Source organism: Mustela lutreola, chromosome 14, assembly GCF_030435805.1.
Source record: "Mustela lutreola isolate mMusLut2 chromosome 14, mMusLut2.pri, whole genome shotgun sequence".
Lineage (NCBI taxonomy): Eukaryota > Metazoa > Chordata > Mammalia > Carnivora > Mustelidae > Mustela > Mustela lutreola.
The window spans coordinates 69413159-69441124 of NC_081303.1; the positions used below are offsets into that span (position 1 = coordinate 69413159).

General features: G+C 41.3%; 1 protein-coding gene and 1 pseudogene across 2 annotated transcripts in view; both read right to left on the bottom strand.

Moving 5' to 3' along the window:
• Nucleotides 1-27966, bottom strand: part of UHMK1 (U2AF homology motif kinase 1) — a 52581-nt gene that overhangs the window by 18243 nt on the left and 6372 nt on the right. Inside the window, exons 5-8 of one of the 2 annotated variants that reach the window (XM_059145416.1) lie at nt 23760-23836; nt 23510-23608; nt 21458-21546; nt 10901-17757 (exon numbers count right to left, since the gene is read on the bottom strand). In XM_059145416.1, coding sequence (XP_059001399.1) covers nt 17611-17757; nt 21458-21546; nt 23510-23608; nt 23760-23836 — 412 coding nt within the window. In that variant the 3' untranslated portion in view covers nt 10901-17610. Of the gene's footprint in view, nt 1-10900; nt 17758-21457; nt 21547-23509; nt 23609-23759; nt 23837-27966 lie in introns of those variants that run through there. The other variant, XM_059145417.1, reaches the window with a different exon arrangement.
• On the bottom strand, nt 1667-1750 carry LOC131815437 (U4 spliceosomal RNA; annotated as a pseudogene).

The following is a 27966-nucleotide window of genomic DNA, read 5'->3' on the forward strand; positions in this document are numbered from 1 at the left end:
ATCTGAGGGATTGAGCCCCGAGTCGGGCTCCGTGCTAGGCGTGCAGCCTGCTGAAGATTCCCTCTCCCCCTCTCCCTCCCCCTCTGCCCCAACCCCACTTCTCAAGTGTGCGTGCACTCTCTTGCTCTCTCTCAAAAAAGAAAAAAAAAGTTATCTAGCACCAAAGCACCAATCTCCAAGTTCTCTTCCTTGGCTTCAATCTGCAAGTCAGATGCTGAGGTCCTTGAGGGAAATGCTGCAATGATAAGAGAGTGTTCGACAAGCCGGGAGCCATCTCTGATTGGAGGGGTCGAGGGGGAATGCTTAGTCCCCGCTCCTGGCTCCTGATATTCTGTGCAGAAGGAGCCCCCTTCATCCCGTCTTGCTGTTGCTCCCCCCTCACTCATTTCCAGAGGAACGGGAGCAAGCTGACGGGTCCGTCTGGGTGCAAGGACCAGGCATGCACAGCTCTGGTTTCTGCAGACACCAGCCATTTGGTAAGGTCGGTGCTCTGCACCCGCAGGAGGAGGCTGCCACTGCCTGTTAAGTCTGTCCAAGGGTCTGGTGCAACATTAGGAAGCTTGTGGGAGCTGTGCACCTAAACTATGTTCTCCAGCTGTCAGCCGACAGCGACTATTTGAGCTCCATTGGCCTGATGACTTCATATTGATAAGTTGGCTCAGAAGAAAGGGGTGATTTTTTTTTTTTTTTACACTCCCTCATGCTCTGGCAGAAATAATCATAGCACTCCTATGAGAACATGTCCTTTTAGCTATAAGATAAACAAGACAGAGTCACCGCTCTTAGAATGGGAAAAAACCGAGGAAGGTCATTTAGTGTGAAGAAATGCTAAGGGTGGTGAGCCCAAGAATCATCGGGGCATGAAGGGTGGAGAAGTTGACTCAGCCCATGTTGACAAAGACAGTGGAACACAGGCTGATTCTGGAAGGATGAGCAGTTGTTGGCCAAGCGGTGATGCACAGAATTGGAGGGTGCGCTCTGGGCGGACACCATAACGCTGGCCCTAACACCCGGGGGAGAGCTGGGGAGCGGAGAAGAGTTGGGCAAACATGGGAAGTAACTGGAATGCCTGTTAAAAACACCAGTGACCGGGCTCTACCACAGATGTACCGGTCCAGAAGGAGCAACCTGGGAATGTGTATTTTTAATCAGAATCCCCGTTTTTGATCAAGAAAGTTTAGGAACCACTGCCTTAATCTGGGGAGCCATTGAAGGGCTTCAAGAGTTGGGGGAATCCGATCAGAACAGGATTTTTACCTCCGTTAGGACGATGGAGCATGAAGGCAGGAAGATTGCTGTAATAGATTCCACAAGAGACTATGAGGGTCCCAAAATGCTACTGACGATGGGTATGAAGTTCAATGACAAAATGTAAGAGATACTAAAGGTGTTAGAGGGGCAGGACTTAACTGACTGCGTGTTGAGGGTGAGGGAGAAGACCTAGAGGTCTCCGGCGTTTCTGATGCAGGTTAATAGGGGGATGCGCTATTCCCGGGAGACAGAATACGGTTAGAGATCTCCTTAGCTTATGAGCAACTGGCCGTTCTGTAAGCACTGTCTTCTGGTCATCTGTGACTGGGCTTACCGAAAGCCAGCGTTGTTAAATGTGGCTGGAATTTTAACTGAGTATGGGCAGTCACATCCCATCAGTGGCTGGAGAGGCAGAGGGAAGACTGTCATAGTTCTCAATTAGCAATAATCGCGCCTCGGATAAACCTCATTGGCTACGATACTGCCACTGCGCAAAGCTAGACTGTCATAGTTCTAGTACCAGCAGGAGAAGGAGGAGAAGGAGAATAAAGCAGGCACCTCCTCAGAGCAGACAGGAAGAAATCAGTCAGGGAAAGCACTGGCACCTTCCCAGTTCCTGCGTCCTACCTGTGTGACACTGGGCAGCGCTGCGCTCTTGGACGCCATCAACTCAACTTTGGCCTTATAAAAATGCTTCTGGGTTTTGTTCTGTTCAGCTCCGCTAGTACTGCTTTGCTATTTGCAATATAGGCATAAAGACGGCCACATTGGGTTGGGGACACAGGGAGATTCTCGGTATCCATGGGACATTCAAATGGACTCATCTAATAAGATATTTGACATGTGAGTCTGGTGCACAAAAAAAAAAAAAAAAAAAAAGGATGAGTGGTTGGGATGAAATAAATATCTGCTTGTGTTTGGCATAAAAGTTGAGGCTGAATAAGAATGGCTGTGGTCATCTAGATAGATCATGAGGAAAGAGATAAAAAATATAAGTTATCTAGCACCCCTGGGTGGGTCAGTTGGTTAAGTGTCTGCCTTCAGCTCAGGTCGTGATCCTGGGATCCTGGGATCCAGCCCCGCGTGGGGCTCCCTGCTTAGCAGGAAGCCTGCTTCTCCCTCTCCCACTCCCCCTGCTTGTGTTCCCTCTCTCCCTTGTCTCTCTCTGTCAAATAAATAAACAAAATCTTTTAAAAGAAGAAAAAAATACATATAAACTATCTAGACACTAAAGTGATTGTAGAGGAAAGTTAAAGCCTTGTTATTTCTGAGGGAATAGAAATAATCCTTTGGGTGTTGTGGCTAAAAACAGTACTTTTCATAACTCTTAGAATTATTAAGTATAATTAAGGTCTATTAACATTATAATTAATCTAATAATACTAGAAGTAATGAGTAATGACAGACATTATTAGAGAGAAACCTCCACACGGAATTTCACAAAAAAGTATTATCCCAGAAGAATACCCCTGCTCAGGCCTTCCATTTCCGTCCAGGAAAAATCAACAAACTTGGACAACTTCGATGACCCCATCACCCCCTACCCAGAATGCAGACATTCAGGATGTAACACAACTGACTTTGCTGAAGAAACTGGGAAAGATTTCTTAGTTCAACTACAAATGGGACCAGAACGCCTCAGTGAGTCAAAAACTTGACCGCACCTCATAAATCAGCGATGGCCCTGGGATTTCTGTCTGGGACGATTTCCAAACATGTGTAAAGTATTATTTGTCACATAACTTTGTGCAATAAAAAGTTTATTTTTTTGTTAAGTGATCACTAGGACATTTGTCAATTATGATGGTTCTTTGGATCCTACTGCTCCTTCCTTTTCCTCTTAAGAGTCACACATTCCAATTGGAATATTTTTTGGAAATTTGGGCCCTAAAACACATGCCATTCCTCTGCCCCCAGATCCATATGTAGTGACACAGTAAACAGACGGGAAGGGGGCACCTGGCTGGCTCAGTTGGTGGAGCCTGCAACTCCTCATCTCAGAGTTGTGAGTTCAAGCCCCACATTAGGTGTAGAGATTACTTAAAAACTGAAAAAAAAAAAATCTTGAAAAGAAAGAAGACAGGAAGGAGGAATGCCTGAGTCACTCAGTGGGTTGAGCCACTGCCTTCGGCTCAGGTCATGATCCTGTGTCCTGGAATTGAGTCCCGCATTGGACTCCTTGCTCAGTGGGGAGCCTGCTTCTCTCTCTGCCTCTGCCTGCCACTCTGCCTACTTGTGCATGCTCTCACTCTCTGACAAATAAATAAATAAATGAAATATTAAAAAAAAAAAAAAGACAGGAAGAAGACATACTCTATTTTTTTCTAAATTTTCTTTGAGCATGGAACTTAAAAAATATAATTAGAACAGAATCTTAAATCTATCATGGGTCTATACATCGTTAGCAGTTAACATTAAATTTTTGAGGTACAGTCTTGGAGAGAGTTGGTTAATGTTCTGTATATTTATTATTTTGTCAGGCATGTTCAGGTACTCAGTAACCATAATTCTGCTTTCTTCTTCCAATGTAACCGAGGAACACAAACAACGACACATACATTCTACTCAGTATTATTTCCCCTAAGCAAACAGACTTTTTTTTTTTAAAGATTTTATTTATTTATTTGACAGAGAGAGAGATCGCAAGTAGGCAGAGAGAGGTAGAGAGAGGAAGGGAAGCAGGCTCCCCGCTGAGCAGAGAGCCCGATGCGGGGCTCGATTCCAGGACTCTGGGATCATGACCCGAGCCGAAGGCAGAGGCTTTAACCCACTGAGCCACCCAGGTGCCCGGAAACACTTTTAAAGAAGTGTTAGCATTTATTAAATTGCAAGACTTGGGACAAATTTAGTTATACAATCCAAACCAGTTTTCCTCAAAGTGCTCTGCAGAACATGAACATCCCACAAATTTTAAACATACATTGAAGGGACACCTGGTGGCTCAGTCGATTGGGCATCCGACACTTGGTTTCAGCTCAGGTCGCAACCTCAGGGTCATGAGATCAAGCCCCACATCAGGCTCAGCACTCGGCGTGGCGTCTGCTTGTCCCTCCCCCACTGCTCCTCCCTCACCCGCCTGCTAGTGCGCACTCTCTCTCTCTCAAAACGGTAAATAAAATCTTTAAAAAAATAGACCTTAAATACCAAAGAGTATTGACTGGGTCCTAGGTGGGGGACGGGGGAAAGGTTATGAAAGACATTGAGACAGTGGAGAAAAACTGGATATGGGCAGTACACTGGGAACTTCCGTATCAACACCAAATTTCGAGGGTGTGCTAAGGATCACGGTTACAGACAGCAATGTCTATTTGTCTATTCGCAGAAAAAGCATTCTGGAGTCCCTCGGGGTCGAATGTCATCATACTTGCAACTTTCAGATTGTTCAGAAAATAGGTTACGTTTATCTACAGTTATAAATGGAGACGAGTAAGAGGTAAATCATGCAGCCAAACGCTAACGACAGGTGAGTCTGGGTGAAGGGTCTGCAGAGACCAGCTCTGCTCTCCGTCCAGATCTTTGTCTTCTGCACAAGACTGCTCCGAGGAACCCAGAAGAAAGCCTGCAGTGCCTCCAGCTTATTCAACACACGATGTCGTCATCCTACCCTGCTCCCCGAAGCTGCTCCTGATACCATGCGGCATCCGGGAGCTCCAAGAATAGTTTGGAAAATGTTGAACTAAACCCAGGAAGCCCTTCTCTGGTGTTGGCTTGTTCAATTCCTGCTTCCCTGATCTTGGGCTTTCATTCTTAAAGATGAACCTTCACAGGCTTGATCCTTGCTCAAAAGACACTTAAACACATTTGTTTGTTTTTTTTAAAGATTTTATTTATTTGACAGAGAGAGATCACAAGTAGGCAGAGAGGCAGGCAGAGAGAGAAGAAGGGAAGCAGGCTCCACGCTGAGCAGAGAGCCCGTTGTGGAGCTCGATCCCAAGACCCTGAGATCATGACCTGAGCCGAAGGCAGCAGCTTTAACCCACTGAGCCACCCAGGTGCCCCTTAAACACGTTTTTAAAATGCACTTAAACATATGGCTTGCCTTTTTCAGCAACACCAGAAAAGTATTAGGCATATTGGGCTTCCAAGAAGCTCTCTCCGGCCATGTCTGTCCAGTCAGTTGATCAAATGTGTTAGCAACCTTTGTAAATTGCCCATTTTTACCTAAAACAGTTACTTTTTTTTTTTCCTTAAGATTTTATTTATCTAAAGAAAAAAAGAAAAAAAAAAGATTTTGGGACACCCAGGTGGCTCAGTCATTAAGCATCTGCTTCAGCTCAGGTCATGATCTCAGGGTCCTGGAATCCAGCCCTGCATTGGGCTCTCTGCTCAGCAGAAAGCCTGCTTCTCCCTCTCCCACTCCCCCTGCTTGTGTTCCCTCTCTTGCTGTGTCAATCTCTGTCAGATAAATAAATAAAATCTTATAAATAAATAAATAAACAAATAAATAAAAGGTTTCATTTATTTGAGAGAGATTTCGACGTGGGGCTATTCTGCAATTTTTAAAAAATTAAAAAAAATTTTTTTATAAACATATAATGTATTTTTAGCCCCATGGGTACAGGTCTGTGAATCGCCAGATTTATACACTTCACAGCACTCACCATAGCACATACCCTCCCCAATGTCCATAACCCCACCACCCCCTTCCAATCCCCCTCCCCCCAGCAACCCTCAGTTTGTTTTGTGAGATTAAGAGTCTCTTATGGTTTGTCTCCCTCCTGATCCCATCTTGTTTCATTTATCTTTTTCCTACCCCCGAAACCCCCCACGTTGCATCTCCACTTCCTCATATCAGGGAGATCATATGATAGTTGTCTTTCTCCAATTGATTTATTTAGCTAAGCATGGTACCCTCTAGTTCCAACCACGTCATTGCAAATGGCAAGATTTCATTTCTTTTGATGGCTGCATAGTATCCCATCTTCTTTATTCATTCATCTGTTGATGGACATCAAGGTTCTTTCCACAGGTTGGCTACTGTGGACATTGCTGCTATATTCAGGTGCATGTGCCCCTTCAGATCACTATGTTTGTATCTTTAGAGTAAATACCGAGCAGTACAATTTCTGGGTCATAGGGTAGCTCTATTTTCAATTTTTTGAGGAACCTCCATCCTGTTTTCCAGAGTGGTTGCACCAGCTTGCATTCCCACCAACAGTGTAGGAGGGTTCCCCTTTCTCCACATCCTCCCCAGCATCTGTCTTTCCTGACTTGTTAATTTTAGCCATTCTGACTGGTATGAGGTGGTATCTCACTGTGGTTTTCATTTGTATTTCCCTGATGCCGAGTGATGTGGAGCATTTTTTCATGTGACTGTTGGCCATCTGGATATCTTCTTTGCAGAAATGTCTATTCCTGTCTTCTGCCCACTTCTTGATTGGATTATTTGTTCTTTGGGTGTTGAGTTTGCTAAGCTCTTTATAGATTTTGGACACTAGCCCTTTATCTGATATGTCATTTGCAAATATCTTCTCCCATTCTGTCTGTTATCTTTTGGTTTTGTTGACTGTTTCCTTTGCTTTGCAAAAGATTTTTTGATCTTGATGAAATCCCAATAGTTCATTTTTGCCCTTGCTTCCCTTGCCTTTGGTGACGTTCCTAGGAAGAAGCTGCTGCCACTGAGGTCGAAGAGGTTGCTGCCTCTGTTCTCCTTGAGGATTTTGATGGATTTCTTTCTCACATTGAGGTCTTTCATCCATTTTGAGTCTATTTTCGTGTGTGGTGTAAGGAAATGGTCCAATTTCATTTTTCTGCATGTGGCTGTCCAATTTTCCCAACACCATTTGTTGAAGAGGCTGTCTTTTTTCCATTGGACATTCTTTCCTGCTTTGTTGAAGATTAGTTGACCATAGAGTTGAGGGTCTATTTCTGGGCTCTCTATTCTGTTCCATTGATCTGTGTGTCTGGTTTTGTGCCCGTACCTTACTGTCTTGATGATGACAGCTTTGTAATAAAGCTTGAAGTCTGGAATTATGATGCCACCAACTTTGGCTTTCTTTTTCAATATTCCTTTGGCTATTCGAGGTCTTTTCTGGTTCCATATAAATTTTAGGATTATTTGTTCCATTTCTTTGAAAAAAATGGATCGGATTTTGAATAGACTGCTTTAGGTAGCATAGATATTTTCACAATATTTGTTCTTCCAATCCAAGAGCATGGAACATTTTTCCATTTCCATTTCTTTGTGTCTTCCTCATTTTCTTTCATGAATACTTTATAGTTTTCTGAGTATAGATTCTTTGTCTATTTGGTTGGGCTTATTCCTAGGTATCTTATGGTTTTGGGTTCAATTGTAAATGGGATTGACTCCTTAATTTCTCTTTCTTCTGTCTTGTTGTTGGTGTAAAGAAATGCAACTGATTTCTGTGCATTGATTTTATATTCTGACACTTTACTGAATTTGTATACAAGTTCTAGCAGTTTTGGAGTGGAGTCTTTTGGGTTTTCCACATATAGTATCATATCATCTGCAAAGAGTGGTAGTTTGATTTCTTCTTTGCCGATTTGGGTGCCTTTAATTTCTTTTTGTTGTCTGACTGCTGAGGCTAGGACTTCTAGTACTATGTTGAATAGCAGTGGTGATAATGGACATCCCTGCTGTGTTCCTGACCTTAGTGGAAAAGCTTTCAGTTTTTCTCCATTAAGAATGATATTTGCAGTGGGTTTTTCATAGATGGCTTTGATAATATTGAGGTATGTGCCCTCTATCCCTACACTTTGAAGAGTTTTGATCAGGAAGGGATGCTGGACTTTTGTCAAATGCTTTTTCAGCATCTATTGAGAGTATCATATGGTTCTTGTTATTTCTTTTATTAATGTGTTGTATCACACTGATTGATTTGCAGATGTCAAACCAACCTTGCAGCCCTGGAATAAATCTCACTTGGTCGTGGTTATTCTGCAATTTTTAATAAGAATTCTTGACTATAAGGATGGACTGACTGTAAGGGAGTCTGTAACGCATAATCATTAAACCATTTTCAAATTCCATTTTCCATGTATTATACCTATTATGTGCATTAATTAATTATATTTGTGTTTTATAAATTACATACAATGTCTATACTATGCTTCATAGATTTACATAGGAAATAAAAATAATGCTCAGGTCAATTCAAAGGAAAGGAAGTGATGACAGCTGCATATTGAAATACCCGCTAACTCAGATGGCTCCCAGAGTTAGAAGACCCAGCAAGACGTCTGGGACAGGACCTGTGAACAAACCGGTTCAACCGAGACTGTAAGGCAGAGAGGCATATTACTGATGTTTTTGTGGGAAACTATTCAACAGTCCAGAAGGAAAAAATGACTGCTTTATAATTAGAACATCTATATTGTTAAGACCACAATTCTTGAGAGATCAGTGATAGATTAAGGAAACTAAAGTTGAGAATTTGCCATAAACTTTTGAAGATGAAGCTCAAAAATGCATTTCTGGGGCGCCTGGGTGGCTCAGTCGTTAAGTCTGCCTTCAGCTCAGGTCATGAGCTCAGTCTGCCTTCAGCTCAGGTCATGATCCCAGGGTCCTGAGCTCAAGCCCCGCATCAGGCTCCCTGAAGGGAGCCTGCTTCTCCCTCTGCCTCTGCCATGCCCCTGCTTGTGTTCTCTCTCTTTCTGTCAAATAAATACATAAAAAATCTTTTTAAAAAATTTACCAAAAAATTGCAGAATAGTGAAGTACAATTAAAACACCCCATATTTGTAAATTGGAAATTTGCCTAGCAAATTCATGTTAAGAAGGGACTCCAGGGGGTGCCTCAGTCAGCAAAGTGGCTGCCTTTGGCTCAGGCCATGATCTTGTGGTCTGGGAGTGAGCCCTGAGCCCCACATCAGGCTCCTTGCTTAGTAGGGAGTCTGCTTCTCTCTCTGAATCTCTCTCCCTCCACCCTTCCCCACTGCTCATTCTCTCTCTCACATAAAATCTTTTAAAAAGGGGCGGGGGGAGGATGAGGTCTCTAGGACTTTGATTATTCAGATATGCAATTTTATGCAGAAGAAAATGTAAAAGGTGACAACTGAGCTGTTTGAAAAGATTAACAGGACTCTACCCCCCAGATAAGATGCGGGGACAGAGAACCGACTGGTGTTTTGGTCAGAGGCTCAATACACAGCAAAAAGCCATGAATCTGTAAGTAGGGGCAGCTTCGCTGGAGGGAAGCGTACAGTGTGAACAGCGACAGAGACAGGAGATGAGGTAGGACTTACAGGTGGAGCCAGACTCTGAAGTTTTAGGTGCCAGTCTCAGGGGATTGATATGATTTTGAAGGCAAAGGCGGGGAGGGAGCAGCATGACGGGGCTCCTGCTTCATCACGCAGAGTCAGTCTAGGAAGGCGAGCCGGGAAGCACCGGAGATGGGACTCGGGGAGTCCGTACGGAGCTGCAGCCCCAGGGACGGACCAACGGCTGGACGCAGTGTTGCGAGAGGACGGGCAGGAAGAGAGATGGGAGTCCCGGGCTGACCGGAGGGGTCGAGCAGGGGTTGTTGCCGCCAACCCGAGGAAACAAGACGCCCATTTCCCCAGCCAGACAACGAGTGAACGCTGGGTACCCTCCCCTCCCCACAGCCTTGCTGTGAGGACGAAGTGTGTGAAGAGGGCGCGGAGAGGTGACACACGAAGCGTGTAGTACACAGACTGGCACAAAGTAAGTGCTCAGCCTGTTCTTGTGATTGCGGCAGCCCTCCGGGAGAAGGGCGAGCTAAGGACTCCCAGGCAGCTCTTCAGTCTGGCCTCCTTCTGAGTTCAGTCCTAGCCCAGTGCGTCTCCGGCAGAGGTCCCCATGCCACCACCAGCCGCAGCGTCACCTGGGAACTTGTTAGAAATGCGAATCTGCAGGCTCCCCAAGAACTACAGTCATAAACTAGGGCTGGGGTCCAGCAGTCTGTGATCTAACAAGCCCTCCCAGGGGACCCTTCACTCGTAGAGGAATTACGGATTTAAACATTCCTTTTCTCCCGTCTGAGCTCTTGAAACCGCCAGAGGGTACACCTCGCCAGGCCACCTTTCACTTGAACTGCTTGCCCAGACCAGACCAGTCTAGCCCAGTCCAGAGGCTTCCTGAAAACACGCCTCTCCCAGACACAGCGGTGTAGGACTACCACCTCTTGAGTCTTATGAGAAACTGGGCAAGTGTATGTTCCCTGCCTGGGCCTCACGCTCCACTTTACACCACCTAGACCAGCTCCATCATCCCGCAGATGCTCCCAACCGAGGACTGTTCACTGATGCTACTGAACCTCCCAACCCATTTTGTTCTATTATAAAATTGATACCACAGAAATACCAACACTGTCAGAAATTAAATCACTTATCACTTGATGAAAGCCTTCTTCCAACTTGATGAAAGAACCGAGATTAGAACACGAATCTCCCAACTATGAGTTCTGGTTCTTTTCATTAGATAAGTGTGTTTCTACAGCATCAAGAACGTTCATTCCAAAATAAAAAGTTACCTATCCGTATTGTCAGTCTGATGCCCTACTTCCATCCATGAAAGACCGTATTAGAAATGGATGGTTGAGACCACACGGAAATTTTTCAACAATAGTTTTTCATAAAAATTAAATCATAAAATAACTATACTTACCTGTTATCTAACTTGGAATATTACACTAACTGCAGGAACAGGTGAAATGAAAAAAACACCTCGTTTATTTTTAAGCTTTATTTTATCACCCTTATGAAACACACATCAGAAAGCATATCAACAGTGCATCTTATGGTAAGTCAGTTTACAACAAAACTGAACAAGGCCATTGTGTTTACAGAAAAAGTTTTCAGCAAAAAACTACACGCAATACAGTCCATTGAAACGCAGTGTCCATACTTTTTAGGTATACTTAGGTATATAGGAAAGTGAAAAATAAAAGTTCTTTGCTAGTTAGCAAGAAAAAAACAAGTTTAAAAGACTTGAATAGGAATCGGGAATTTAGGGATTTCAGAAAAAAACTTATTGGTACTGATACACATCTACATTTATAGTCCCATTTAGTTACTTTAAAAAAAAAAAAAACAACAACAAAAAGTCACAAACAAGAAGACATCACCAAGAACAGAGAGCCATAGTGCCAAGAAATGCCAAGACCAATAGGCTATTGAAAAGACTGGTAGAAATGTTACAGACTATTCACTAGGTACTGTAATATTCTTGTAGTTCTGAGGTGAAGGTAAACCAACAGGAGACAGTACTCCTTATAACTGGCTTTGGTTTTGAGTGATCTTTCACATTTTTTCTGACCAGACCTTCTTACCAAAAACATAGCAATTACATGTTACTGAGGGAAAAGAGTAGATTTTAATCCTCACAACCAACCTCTCCAGTGCTGATACAGGAAGCCATGAGCTGTTACCATCTACTGATCATAGCTAGATTTCTAAGAGTGATCAGAAAGGTAACAAAGATGGAGCCCTTTTTGGGAAAAAATTTCCCTTCTACCCCAGATTGGACACTGTTATGAGGATATAAAGGAATGTTAAATCACTGAAGATTTTCTCAACCAAGAATTAAGAATGAAAGAGTAAATCCTGCTGGAAAAGATACAACAGCTTTACACTCTGCAAAGTAAACATTCTACAGAGATGCAGCTTTAACTTTCTTTTTAATTATAATAAATAAACACTACTTACTCCCATAAGGTGCTCAAAAACTCTGCAGCAAGTGCATATGGAAACCCACTGTACCCAATGTGCAAAGGGAAATTCGGAGATGGCTAAACCCCAGTTTCTTTCTGATCCCGGATTTGCATGAGTGTTGATGCACAGTAAACACACAAAAACTGGAGTTTAAATGTTTATTTTAAAAATTTAGGTCAAACTGAATATGGATACCTAGTCTGCTTTGATAAGCTCTTAAAACGATTTTCTGGGGAAACCACGATGAGGAATGTATCGGAAAGACAACATTCGATGCTTCAGGTACCACGTCTGGATTTTTACAAATAAATGAGCACTTTTTGATCAAAAACTAGATGGAAGATTACGAATACCAGTAAGGAAGCGGTTTTCCTCCCCTCACCTCTCTATTTTGACTTTTCTTTTTTCTTTTTTACTCTTAAATTTGGCAGATTTCTGACAGCCCATGCTAACGAAATAATACAGCCATCCATAATTCCAATAACCGAAGCAATTCTATGTCCATATGCATGATCTGGAACACCTCACGTCTGCTCTCACACAATCCTGACATCGTGAATACCAGTAAGAGGGGAGCCTAGAAGGGGAAGCCATCTGCAACTGGGGGGGGGGGGGGCAAGTAACTACATGTAATTTTCTCGCCAACAGTCAAGAGTCTAACAAAATAAGCTCTTTTCTGCACAACAAGGATTGATGGCTGGTTAAGGCAAGTAAGATAGTATGCTTTTCTTTGCCTCTAAACTAAAATACTATGATCCTAGGTACAGTTTCTTTTAGGATACTGTGGAAGCTACTCTTGTTTAATGGGAAATCACACTCAGGCAATCATCTGATAAGCTTCCCATGAATTCCAGCATTTATGGTGACATAAAAAAAAACCGCACAATTATGACAACAGTCTGAAAAGCACAAACAGAGTGAATCTAAAACATCAATCCTCAAAAGCCATGTAAGGAACAACAAAAGTGCTAAGCTGTAGCAAGATGAATGAAAACTTTTCATCAGGAAAACAAAGGTTGTATAAACCTTGTATCTTATATCCTGAAAATCACCTTAATTACAACCTATAAAATATACAATCTCCTACATGCTCTCTGGTTTATAGGTATTTCTTTTATAGTCCATTTCCCCTATAAAATTGCAGCAAAAATAGTTAAAATTGTTCACCTCCTTCTTAAATATCCACAGTACTTGTCGATTACGTGTCACTGTGTCTACCTACTGGTCATCACCCAATTTTAAAGAAAACTGACCAATAGCGAGGAGGGAGAGGCGGCTAAAATAACCCTGACATCCTGCGGTGTGAGGCAGAGAAGCAGCTAACCTTAAACAAAACGAAACAACTTGTTTAAATTTCTGGGGACTTTAAAATGAAATATACATGTCCCTCTGTAACTAAGAAAATGTAACTTATCCAAATATACCACAAGAGGTCCAGAAAAGAGACTCAACATCTTTATATTCACCAAGAAAGCTTACTGGCGATACGAACTTGGGAAGACTATCATCTCAAGTGAAGGTGATTTATTGAGCACCTTAAGAAGAAATGGAAATTCTCTTGAGCTAATGATGACCCAAAGCTGGTCTGTGTGTGACCACATCTGCCAAGAAATAAACAAATTCTATCAGAGAGCCAGAGTAGTAAGATTGGAAGAAGGAACCTAGTACTGAAAATGGAACTAGACCCCAGGAAGAATTAGATTCTGCCAGATAACTCTGGCTTTCCATCAAATGTAATATTGGGGCGGGGGGGGGGAATCAAATATGAATAGTTTCACACATATAAAATAAAGGGAAACAAGGGAAATTTTGGACTTTTATACTATGTGACTTAATCCAAAAGTTATTCCAAGGAAAAGGCAGAGGTGCAATAAATTATCATCTGGGAGCTTTCACCCAAATGAGTTTTAATATTTTCCAGGAAACACAAGGCACTTGCTTAAATCTTTGACTGTCTCCACAGCCACCAGACTAAAATTTCGTCATGCCACGATGCCCTCTGTACCCTAACCTGAACGGTACCAGCTAGCATGTCCCCTTGCACAAAGCTCTCAGTGAAACACACAGTTACTGAGTGTCTCCCCCAGAGCCTCACCCAGTAACTATGATATTATAATCACCATCGGTTACTATGGTGCTGATTTTTATTAAATGACAAAAACTAAAATGTCATGCTGCCGAGTCAAAGTGATGGCAGAAATGATCAAGTTGGGACGTAAGACCTAAGAAGAAAATGATAGAAGAGTGTTCCCTGCACCGGATGAACAAACGTGAGCGCTCAACCTCGGGCGGGCATTTACTCCAGCAGGGTAACTGATGCCCTCAGCAGGGTGAAAGCCCGGGGCATTAAAATAGAAACACACCTTGTGCCCAGAGTCTCTCTTCAACTTCCTCTCCATGGCAGCACTGTTTCTGGCCGTATTCCTGATCACAAATGTGCTCAGAGACTAAAATATAATGTAGAAGGCAAGTTAAATAAGAATTCAAGGATTTTTTTTTTAAAGGTTAATTTAACGTATCCCAGCATGCTTTAGCAGCTGAAGTACCGAAAAGAAGGCAATCCTTGTCTCAGTGAAAACAAAGGAAAGGACAAGTAAACTGCATTTATGGTTTTGTTCTAAAAGCAGCCAGTTTTGGCTCAAGGCATAGCAGGGAGGGAGTTTCCCCAAAGAGCTGCGGTACCGATGGCCACAAACCAAAGGAAGACGCCCAGTGGTAGTAAGTGCAATCTCTTACTGCCAGAGGGTTACTGTTTTATTCTCCCTTTAAAATGCAGCCAACAGTTGCTTGGAGGTGCTGCTTTCTTTTACTGAGGTGTCCAACTCGACTTGCTCTCCTCGAAATAGGGCATCCGAGTTTGGAAAGTGGCTAGCTAGTCACCTCCTCCGGATGTTTCCCAAGAACCAAAGATTTCCTATAGAATAAGCAATTTATAGGTGTTTCCTGGGCCAAAAAATGTACCATGACGAAACCATGGAATAATGAGAAATTGGAAAGGCAAGAGGGAAGGAAGCACAGATGTTAACAGAGGGAAAGAGAAACTACCTGAGATAAAATTTGTCCCAAAGAGTAAGGTTTAAGTGACAAAAACCCTCGCCTCTTTCCCCTGCCTCTCAAAAAGAAAATTCCTAGGTTTTAGTAATTAAGGAATTAAAATCTCTGTATATCTGTTTCACCCTAAAGGCATCATAAAAATTACATCTTCTGATAATATTTGGTTCGGGTTTGAGAAACTAAGATTAAACTTCGCGTAATATCAGAGGAGCGGGGGAGGATCTGCAAATGTCTTCTTTGGTGGTCATGGGCTAAAAGCTGGAAGATCACCATTTAAATCACAGGAGGCATCTTGTTTCAATTCTGTGGCTTTAATATAAAATTCTGAATTCAATGCATGGTTACTTAGGCTCATCAGTTAGTCCCTTAGTTCTCTTAAAATCTAGTTAGCATCTTCTGTAATACAACTCTACAGTGTTAAACACTACATACAGGTATGACTACAACAGCAAAGAAGAAGACAAAGAATGCTGTGAAATTCAGCATCAAGATGCTAGCAGCACACTGCATCCCTAAGCTCAGAAGCCTACCTGCAGCTCATCCGTCAGGGTCTTCTCTTTGTAGGGGTGGGAGGGGGAATGAGAGAGGGACACGTGCGCGCCTAGAACACCTGCCCTGGAGAAGCACTCACTCGTGCTCTGTGTTCATCTGTACACACGCAAGAACCTGGTGTTTCTAATCACCCTGGGAGCTGTCACCCCTACAAACATTGATGTTTCAAGAAAGCTTAGGTCTCTGGAGTACTGGTTATCCTCTCTTGAATTGTTATTTGAACACATACCGGCTAATCAACTTCGGAGAGGGCCAAAACGAGAACTAACAGTTCTTCCTCCTAAGGGCACATACTAGACACAACTTTCCCTTGGGGACCGCGCCACAAGGCCTTCTGGCAACTCATAAATCAGCCTCCTTACACCAAATCTGGCTTCATAATAAATAATAAGGGAGTATCCTGAATGATATAACTGTAAATAGCTCAACTGTCAGATAGTCATTGTCTGAAAAGGGTAAGATAATTCATCCTCTGAAATGTGAATTCCTACTTGGGCTCTCAACGACCTGCGCGGCACACATTTCAAAGAAAGACTCTATGAGGAGGCTTCCAACAGGGAAAGGTATAAAAGGCTTTTTCCTTAGGAAAAACAAAAAAAATGAAGACTTTCATTTAGATAAGGAAATAAAAAAAAATTCATAACCTGTTTACAACTTATTTTTTTGTATAATCAGTGCTTTATAAAGGTTTCCTAAGTTTTAAACCTTTGAAGTCAATCTACATGAAGTGGGAAGAATCCGTAATTACAATTCCTAAAACCATATCATCAACCCATGTTCACGAACTCACACACACCGGCATCCTGGGCTCAGGGACACAGCAGACTGCTGTGAATCCTTCTAAGAATTCTGAGTTTTTCTTCCTTTCTACTTCCATCTTATTAGAGCTACACTTTTCTTAACTTCCCTGCGGTCAGAAGTCTGAGCACCTTCAGAGTAGCTGCTCTTCAGCCACACAGACGAGACGCCGTGGAGGAAAGGGCAGGACAGAGAGAGGAAAAAAGAAAAAAACAACGTATCCTGGACTATTCACTTTCTCTTTGCCCATTTTTTTCTTTTCCCTTCACTGAACATCTTGCTTTTTGGCCATTTCAATTCCCTTCATTGTAGGCAGAACTCCATCTTGAGAAATCTTACAGTGATCCTGGGAGCTTCGGTACAGAAACGAGCTGATACAGGGTCTCAAGGAGATGAAAGGAGGGGGCGGTCTTTCGCTTTGTTCCAAGCGCTTGAAGAGAGTTTCAGTGTGACTCAGTCTAGACTCATCAGTTCTGAGCCTCTCAGGAATGATCTATTTCTCATTTACATTCTATCAGACACACCAACTCTCAAACATACATCCTAAATCGGACAGATACGAAACATCTAGGGAAGAGAGAGGTGGAGACTGCATTAGCTCACAAGATTCACACGATAAAGCACGCGGACTCAGGTCTTCTCTAATCTCTCATATCTGCACACTCACTCAAGCATACGTACTAGACATAAAAATTGTGCAAGATCAAGCATCAGCTTTCTATTTGAAAAGCCTTAATTTAAAAAAAAAAAAAAAAGGAGATAGGCTCACTGCAGTTTCTTTAAAGGAATATTCAGTACTACAGTACTCCTTTAAAAAAATTCATAACTCAGTGTGAAGAACACAGTAGGTCATCGCTGCTTGACGGCTACTTAACAATGACTGGGAGCGTCCAGAGCCAGCTGTGGAGATCTGGGATGAGGAAGAACTGCCCGACAGCGTAAAGGAACGATCCGTGACGGCCGTCACCAACTCTTACCAAATTGGTTGATATTCACTATGACATGATATTACTCATCCTTGATCACATGAAATAATTAATATCCTTTTAGGTTACACACTGAAGAGCAGCACTTGCCCTACTGCACAAAAAAAGGGTTGCCCGTGTGGATGCTCTAAAACCCCTCAAGGTATAGCTGAGAGGTCTTGTCCTACTCGGTGCCAAATGTTTGCAATGCAGCCATTGCTCAACTGCACATTAGTAGGATTAAATAAATGTACAAAGTATTCCCTTAAAATGGTGAGGGGGTACTTCTGCATTCAGATATAGAATACAATCACCCAGGAAATGGAGGAGAAACAGGGAAGAGTCCTCAGGTTACTGATTAAAGCAAAGTTTGATACAGATATCCCCTCTTGTAGGCACTCAGCGGGTAGAATGTAGCCACAACAAACTTCCCATCAAACATCCTTCCAGTCAGTAATTTCTGAGCAGCTTTGGAATCACCAGCATTTGCATACTCAACAAAGACCTGTAAGAGGACAGAGAAAACAAAGTCGGCTTCATTTCCACCAAGACTGTTCCAGAACAGGGCTTTTCCAACTTTAGTGTACACACAAGTATCTTTTGGGGACCTTGGCACAACGCAGACTCAGTTTCAGGAGGTCTACCGTGGGCCTGAGTCTCTGCATTTCTGAATCAACTCCCAGGCGATGCCAGCGCGGTTGGTCCACAGACCACATTTTCGAGGAGCAGGGTTAGAACAATTCCTTTACAAGGTTCAATTCTGAAAAATCCATCGAAGACAAGTCGAGTGAAAAATGCACACCCACTGGCCATGTTCTTGCAGGAGTGGTGAGCAGCAGTGGATGCGTGCCAGAGACAGGGCCATACAGCCTGGGGAGCAAATGCACTCCACCGTGCCTCGAAGACAGTCCGCCCTCTTAGAAGAGGAAGGAGGAGAAACTACCAGTCAAGGTTACCGGATTTTATACCTACTAAAGACTCGTAGAAGCCTTAACTACTGTGAAGAGTAAGTTTAAAACTAGGTAAAATCTCCGTTTCCAGAGTATCTGAATTCTGACCGGAGACAGGTAGAGGATACAGCGTAATAGGTTATGCTCTTTTTGTTGATCTAAAGCCAAAGTTACTAGGAGGGAAAATCATTTTAAATGACTTGTCCTCAGTTACCCATAAATTTGTAAACCAGAAAAAGAACGGCCTCATCTTTCTCAGTTACGTGCTCATCTGAGATGCCAACAGTCTTCAAACTTGGGTGCCAGCATCCTAGACACTCGGACTTTCAAAGGGAAGCAAAAACAGATTGTCTGAAGGAAACCAATTTTCAGATTTTCAGCTTTTACTTGTACCTTCTCTTAAAATCGGATGCACCCAGAAGTTCGAGGCAAGAGTCTCCTTTTTCATTTCCCCTTTCGTGAGAGCCATTCTCCCACTGATAAAATTATTTCCAAAGGGTATTAAAAACCTCCAGGGTATGAAAAGGAAAGACAATTCCAAATACAGCACTCTTTAAATGAATCTTCCTTCATTGGTAAACAAAGCACTACTCGCTGCCTGCTCACTCCCTGTCTTCCGTGAGTATTTCTGTTACGGATTATGCATGACGTCAGGCCTCAGATACTCTGATCCGGGATGGAATTTTCTGAATTCCTGGGGACTGTTAAGTGGAGAGGTGACAGACTCTCTTCCTCTCCCATGCCATGACTATTCCCAAGCTACGTGTTCCTCATGTAGAGATCATCCAGCACTAAAAATTGCCCTGATTTTCATATGTATAAAGCTAAGTGGGGATTTTTAGCTATTCTTAAAAGCCACCCTTAACTGTGCTATTAGCTGGAGATAAAAACACTTCCAAACGGCCAACTCAGTACAGTCAGTCAGGCTGTTTACTGTAAACCGAACAGCATGGAGAAAATGCTACTGATACCATCCAGTGATTTCTTTCAGAGTATGCAACTTCACGTAACAATGTAGGTGAGACCTATATTATATCTTAAAACCGGACTCTAACCAGTCAATGCTTGTTTTATTCATTTTAGAAATACTTAATACTTTATATCCCCTTTTTTACAGAAAATGAAAGTATATGCTGGCTGCAGGACCAGTTAGTTCTACCAACCCTATGTTGGTAGAACTTTTTCACTGACTACAAAAGAGAAGTTAGAAGATGATGCCCAGTAAGAAGAATGAAGCTCTTTCTGAAATTTTTTTTAACCTGATTCTAAATGACTTCTAAATCCATACACCAAAGTTCAACGAGAAGACACGCACTTATGGAAGGAACGCCCTGCTCTCTAGCACGCTCCTCACTTCATAGACAACCCCCAGTTTTATACATTATATCATTCCAAACAAAAGAGGAGAAACATTTTTATAATTTACAATGAGATTAAATAATTTAATCAGTTTAATCGTAACTACTTTTGTAATTATGAGATCCATTCCATAATTCTTGTTTTCAGTGATTTTTAAAATATTCTTTAAACAAAAATCCAAAGCATTGTTGATTTGAATGGAAAATTCAAATGAAGACTGACTTTGCCAACAGACATTTCAATAACCTGGAGAAGTTAAACCTGTGAGCACAAGTTCATCGGTTGTTTTCATTCTCCTCTAAACGTCAAGGAAAGCTTCTTCACATAGCAAATTTCCTCTTGCTGATGAATATTTATTTTTGTATTGTTTGAAACCGGGGTACTTCTATCCCGAAAATATTCCTTCTGTTTCTCTATTCTATGTCTTCTATTTCATACACACGGTTGAGGTTAACATCGGGTCAGATCATGTTAGTCCTTCATTCAAAGTCTTCAAAGATCTTTATCTTTCCCTCTCAGTTAGAGTAAATGCCAGTGCTGTCTCGAGTCCCTCAAGGTTCACCTACACCACCTCACCCCTGGGAGCAAATCCACCACATCCCCTCTTTCTCACTCTGCTAGAGTCACACTAAGCCTTTCAAACCCGCCAGGCAAACTCACGGCCTCTGGGCCTGCTATCCCTTATGCCTGGACCTCTTTTCCTTATCTCCTTCATACTTCCACTCCAACGAAACCTCAGTATGGCCTTCCCCACCACTGACATGCAACTATAATCTTCCCTACCAGGCACTTAAGAAACCTCTTCTCCTGAGACCTTCCCCCCAGAGCACTTATCACTATATCCTTGTGCCTATTTTGATCACTGTTGTATCAGGGCCTAGAACATAACAGATGCTCAATAAATACCAGCTGACTAAATAAACAGCAATTATGCATATAGTATGTTGCCGACACTAAACAAGGTAAATATTATTACTACATTGGTAATAACTTTTCACTAAGATTAGAGTGAAATTTCTTTCATTTCTTTCTTCAGTTGCCAAGCATTTTCAAAATACTGAACCAAAGGAGAAAATAACAATCCACAATCGGAGGTGATTTCACCCACCAGGGGGCATTTGGCCGTGTTTAGAGATACTTCTGATCACCACAACTGAGAAGGGGAGTGGGGGGAGGGGCTCTCCAGAGTGGAGGGCAGCGACGCTGCTAAATACCTAGAACACACATGACCGCTCCCACAACCAAGATATTGGCTCAAAGGTCAAGAGTGTCAAGGTTGAGGAAACCCTAAATAATACAATATTCTGTTCCCAGAAAAGTAAAAATACTACAGATAAAAGAAAGATCTTCAAAAGAGCTTTCAAAGATTTCTCTAATATTCTTTCCCCCAAAACTGAGACTCATGGTTCTCGCTTGTACATTTCAGAGACGCAAGCACTAAGGTTCATCACCACAGTCAGTCAGTCACACTGGGACCAGAGCTCCGACTACAGGATTCTGTCAGCACACTTTCCCTCTTTAAATTAGCACCGATGATTCCATTAAAATGAGAACCTAACCTAAATGGTTTTCTAACTCTACTTAATTAGAATAAAAGTAGGCCATAATATTTCTGTAGCTGACATGACCTGAATTAGCATATGATATGGTTGGTGTCACTTTTCACAATGGCTCAAAAGTAGAGAACACTTTTTAAGAAAAAAAATTCTAACCCATATAAAAAGCGTGCATATTACAGAACCTTGAGGGGGGATGAAAAGTACAAGAAAATAAAAACAACCATGATGCAAAATTCATCATTTCTAGCAACATTTTCGTGTACTATAGAACTAAAACATTTGCTCAGGATTTTAGTAACCTCTGAATAATTCTGAAACTATAGAAACATTCACTTACTTGTCCTCTGCCAGGATTTTCCTTTGGAACAAGGAGAGATACCACTGGTCCATATTTTTGACACTCCTCTTTTACATCCTCTACAACATCTGATTATGAAAACACAGAACAGTAACCGCTTTGCTGTAATTACCAAGCATTCATTATTTAAAAATTTTAAAGTACCAAATAATTCAGGAATCCATATCTAAGTAATGAGGTCACTTTCTACATCATCTAAAATTAAGCTTAAGAATAATATAAATTCAATGCATCTAATAATTCTGTTAAATTCAATACTTTAAATAGTTAATATTCAAATGACCCCCCCCAAAAATGTCTTCTTCCCAGTTTTCCAACTGCCTCTCTTCCTCTCCTTGAAGGCAACAAACATTATCAGTTCTTCTGCGTCCTTCCGTAAATACTGTAAGGTTATACAAGCAAACATGATCATACATGCTTTTTTCTAAGTAAAAATTCCAATCTCGCTTTTTCTTTATTAGTACATTGCATCTTGAAGATTCTTGAATATTACTGTGTGAAATTTTCCCATTTGTTTTTATGACTGTGTAATAATTTCACCCTATGAGTGATCAATTAATTCTCCACTGTGTCTCCTACTAAATAAACTATTTCCAATTTTTTTGCCCTTATAAATACTGTAACAGATAAATCTGTATCTATCTCATTTCACTTATGTATTTCCAAGTTGACTCTAGAAGTGGAACTACTAGGACAAAATGAATATAAATTTGTAAGTTTGTTAGAATTACCAATCTGCCTTTCATAAAGTTTAGCAATTTAAACTCTCTCCAATGATGTGAAATGTATTTTGAAAATATTCTCCTATACTCTACCAGTAAGAGGGTTGTCAAACATTTTCACCATCCACATTAGGTAACAAAGATCTCATCCGTACAGTTTCAGTGAGCATCTATTTTTAAACTTGGTTCTGTTTTAGTCCATTCACCACTCTGCTCTCAGACTACTCTTACAAAAACCTCAGTCTGACTATATCACTCTCCTAGTCCAATTTTTTTAAAGATTCTATTTATTTATTTGACACACAGAGAGAGAGATCACAAGTAGGTAGAGAGGGGGAAGCAGGCTCCTTGCTGAGCCAAAAGCCCAATGCAGGGGTCGATCCCAGGATCCCGAGACCATGACCCGAGACCATGACCTGAGCTGCAGGCAGAGGCTTAACCCTCTGAGCCACCCAGGCTTAGCTCAGAGCTAAGATGGAGAAATGGAAGCACAGGGCAGGACTAGAAAGAGCAGATGGAAAGAACATGCTGGGAAAATTAATCTTGATTAATTCAGGAAAGGCTTATGAAAGTGAAGGAGTCCAGCGGGCCCGAGGAATCGTCCTCACCTAAACAGGCTGCTCAAACAAGAGGCCACGGACTGAGCGGCTTCCGTAACAGACACGGACTGGGTGGCTTCTGTAACAGACATTTACTTCTCTGGTCCCCAGGGCTGGAATTCCCACAGCGAGGTACAGGAAGATTCGGTGTCCCATGTACCTGGTGACTTTCTTGCCATAACCTCACGCAGCAGAGAGAGCTCTCCTGTTTCTTCATCTTTTTAAAAAGGCCCCAGCCTCAGCGCCTGGGTGACTCAGTGGGTTAAAAGCCTCTGCCTTTGGCTCAGGTCGTGATCCCAGAGTCTTGGGATCGAGCCCCCGCATCGGGTTCTCTGCTCAGCGGGGAGCCTGCTTCCCCCTCTCACTCTCTGCCTGTCTCTCTGCCTGCTTGTGATCTCTGTCAAATAAATTAAAAAAAAAAAAAAAAAAAAAACCTTAAAAAAAAAAAGGCCCCACCCTCAGGACATAACCTAGTCCTATTAAATCCTAAAGGCGCCAACTCAAAATACTAGCACACTGGGGACTGGGACTTTGCCACATGAATTCTGGGGGGACATATTCAATCTACAACAGGAATTAAAAAGTGAGATCCTTTAGAAATCATGTAGTTCAATATCCTCATATATAAATTAAGAGAATAGAGAAACTTATGAAACAATACATCTATTCTACTTGCAAAAGACATAAAATACAATTTAGGAAGCAGTTACCTTCGTATTCCTCTTCGTTCTCCAGGTAATCATCATCCAGCACATTCAGTAGTCTTAGCACTGGAGTAGGAAGCATCACCAGGTCTTCAATATGAGGGGCTGTTAAGGTTCATCGTAACACGGTTAAATGTAAACTCAACCAAAATCAATGGATAAACACTAGGCAAAAGAGCCTGGGAGTGCAACTGAGCTCTGATGTCTTATTTGATTGTAAAACAACCAAGGAAAAATAAAGATGTATGCAACTTACCAAAAGGAATGCTAAAGAATGGGCTGCATAATGCCATTTCAGCAGGAATCCTTCTGCTTGGATCATCATGAAGCATGCTAAAACACAAAACGTGTATCTTTGTAATTACTGTCAAATTCTGAAAATGAGGGGCACCTGGGTGGCTCAGCTGGTTAAGCAAGCGTCTGCTTTCAGCTTGGGTCATGATCCCACGATCCTGGGATCGAGTCCCACATAAGGGTCCCTGCTCAGCAGGGAGTCTCCTTCTGTCTCTCCCTATGCCTGCCACTCCCCCTGGTTGTGCTCTCTTTCAAAATTAAATAAATAAAATCTTAAAAAAAAATCTTTTGAAAATGAAACCATTAAAGAAAATTAAAATGTCTAAGTGTTCATCACAACATTAATTATATTAGCATGGCTTACTGAGCCATTTGGCTACAAAAAAATATAAAAGCTTTCTTTTTTTCTTTTTAAGATTTTATTTATTTGAGAGAGAGAGAGAGCACAAGCAGGAGAGAGGTAGAGGGAGAGGGAGAAGCAGACTTCCAGTGGGCAGGGAGCCTGATGCAGGGCTCAATACTAGGACCCCGGGATCATGATCTGAGCCAAAGGCAGACACTTAACCGACTTAGTCATCCAGGTGCCCCAAAGCTATTTCTAAGTAAATGGTTCAGTAATTCATGATACACACCTATGGCACAATATTATATTTTAAAATAATGTTTCTGATTAATAAATGCAACATGGGAAAGTCATCCATACTATATAACATTAAGTGGGGGAAAAAAAAAAAAGCTAGATAAATTTAGGTAATCCAAATTAAAAAAAAAAAAAAAGATGACAGTGGTGAGATGATTTCTGAATTCTATCAAATCCCCCTACAACAGCACAACTTGGTAACAAAATCAAAAACCCATGGATGACGTTTACCACAAAACTAAGCAACCCCAATAAATACCAAAATACAAGAGGCTAGGAACAAACCATCATAGCAGTAAGTCTTGCACCATATCGACATCTGTGTGGAAGGAAGCAGAGAAAAGCAACAGACGATCTGATGAAGCAGAGAAAATAACCCAAAATATCCAACAGGTACTGACTGGAAAGCCCAGTAAGTCAATTGGAAAAAAGCAACTGTAACTACAAGGGGGTATACATTCTAATTCCAAGTGAATGCAAGAAGTCTGTAAAACCTGAAGGGGTTGGAATAACCCAGAAATGATGACTTCTCAAAATGAACTAGCTAAAGCTCCCTCCCAGGGCAAAGTCCCACAGAGAATGTAAATGTGGAAAACAGAATCCAAATTGAGTAGGATGTAGTAAATAAAATTAACACAGAGAGAGAGAGAGAGAGAGGTAGAGAGAGAGACCAGGAAAAAGGAATGGAGGAGAAGAGGCAGAGATTTCAGAATAAACCTCCCCCCCCTTTTAACATTACATAAAAACAGGAAGAGCCCTCTACAATTAGAAAAGCTATCCGAACTACACCTTCTTCTGTAAGTTTAGAAAATGAATTTCATATAAAAATGAACCACATAAAAAGTATTACTAACAAAATTATTACACAAAAGACAAAACTGCAAAATGATAGCCCGAGGCAATGAACGCATGCCAGAAAAACATGATAAGAACACAGATGGACATGATAACCTACTGTTTCAAAATGAGCAAACGATATTTTTTAAAACGATAAAAGATATGAGAAATCAAAATTAGAAAATCTCAATAATTAGGTAATAGAACTCCAGAAAGAATTAGAAATATAATAAAAAATCACTTCATAAAATAAAGCTACAAGAACTTGAAGGATGAACAAATACAGCAATAGCATCTCAAAGATAGACAGAAGGTGGAAAGGAACATCTTTAAAAATAAAAAAGAAACAGGGACGCATGGGTGGCTCAGTCAGTTAAGTGTCTGCCTTTGGCTCAGATCATGATCCCGGGGTCCTAGTATTGAGCCCTGCATCAGGCTTCCTGCCCAATGGAAGTCTGCTTCTCCCTCTCCCTCTGCCCCTCTCCTGCTTGTGTGTGCTCTCTCTGTCTCTGACAAATAAATAAATCTTAAAAAAAATAAAATAAAAAAGAATACAAGAGATTAAAAAAAATTCAAGAGAAATAAGAATAATGAACACTGTCAAAGAAAATCCAATATACATATAATAGGAGTGCCTGAAGGAGAAAATCAAAGCAAGAGAATACTAAAAAGAGTAATTTAAGAACACCACCTTAAAATAAATGAGCAAAGAGATCTGAAACTATTTTCCTGACCATATCAACCCAGAACAATCAAAAATCAAGATATATTCTGGTAAAATCAATAGACTTTTTTTTTTTTTAAGATTTTGTTTATTTATTTGACAGAGAGAGAGAGAGAGAGAAAGATCACAAGTAGGCAGAGAGGCAGGCAGAGAGAGGGAAGCAGGCTCTCCACTGAGCACAGAGCCCAATGCGGGGCTTGATCCCAGAACCCTGAGATCATGACCTGAGCCGAAGGTAGAGGCTTAATCCACTGAGCCACCCAGGCGCTCCAAAATCAATAGACTTTTAAAAAGATGAAACTGTCTGGCCATCTAGGCAAAAAAGACCAATTGATTTTTTTTTTTTAATATAAAGACAATTAAAAGTGTCTTTAGACTTTTCAACAGCAACACTACATGCCAGGATAAAATGGAGTAATATGTTTAAGACACTCACGAAAAAAAAGAATGCCACTCATTTTTATACCCAGATGAATGACTCTCCAGTATAATAAGCACAACTGACCACCAGCAAGCAAGAGCTCAGGGAACATGAATCCTATGGCCTCTAGAGATCAAGCTTCAGAAATTAAAACGATGAGAGAGACAGCCCCACAGGGACCAGGGGTGAACAGTGATGTGCAGCTACATGCAGAACTGAGAATAAATGCGAGTGTTCAAACAGAGTGTATGGCACATAATGGTTACAGAAACTGATGACACAGATACAACTAATTTTCAAATGAGAAAGAATGGGAAAAGCACATGCAAAAATAATTTCAGTAATCTTCCTAGAATATTATGATTCTGAGACAGTTTTAATGTAAGCTGGAATAAAGCAAATGAATAATTACAAAATATTCTAATTCTAGCATTCCCCTTGTCCTTAAGAACCATAATTCTTTACACAGAAGGAGAAAGAGATGTGAAATACAAGTTAAATAAAACCTCTGGTCTCAAATTTGACTTGGAAATATCAGTATGAACTACATCCACTTTAAGGCCTAGAAACAAAGACCATCCCAGTAGCAAGGAGTATTCCTAAAACCCAGACTGTTTTTTTAAAGTACTATTTCCTACTAAAAGAAATCAGGCTTCTTAGAGAAATGGCTACTTCCAAGTGTGGGGCAGGAAATGTGTAAGACAAACTGGGAACATCTTGTCACACCAGAGAGCAAAGAAGCTGTAAAAGATAATAAGGTCTGCTGAAACCAACTCACACAGCTCACAGTCATCAAAGATGGGGCAATTTTAGCTTCAGTGAGGATAAGAACTGCAATCATTTGCAGGTACCAAATCAAAACACACTGAACTTTCAAAAGGAAATGGTCCCCTTTGGAGGATGACAGGAATCAACTCATTACAAAAACTACTAAATAAAGAGAGAAAGAATCAAGCATTTATTTTGTCTTTGGTTAACCAAAGGAAGCAGAATGACAGAATGAGAACATCCCCATTCCACAGCTCCTAACAAAGTAATGGATCCAAAGTAACATGAACAGTTACTAACACATAAAACAGAGATGGCTATATTATGTGCCTCCTTATAATAAAAAAAACATAACACCATCTATGGTCACGCCAAAAAAAAAAAAAAAATGTAGCCCTCTAGATACAACTACCAATATATAGGAAGAACACAGAAATAGGTTACGCTACACAAGAATCAGCAAAATTCAGACTGCAGACAGCTATACTGATCCAACAACCTAGGTTGTCCAACAAGTAAACAAGGGAAAAGCGGGGTAGGAGATGGAAAAGGACCTTTCAGATTAAAAGAAACTTAAAAGAGACTTTTGTTTAGAAGAGCAATAGTAAACCACAGTGTTTAAGGATACATGCTATAATGAAAACAAGGAAGTAATTACCGTAAGAGTCAACGCAGAGGCTACTTTTAGGGAGGAAGAAGGACTGAAAATTGAGATGGGGACACAGAGAATTTCTGGGGTAGCTGGCAAAGTTTTATTTCTTGACCTGAATGGTGACTAC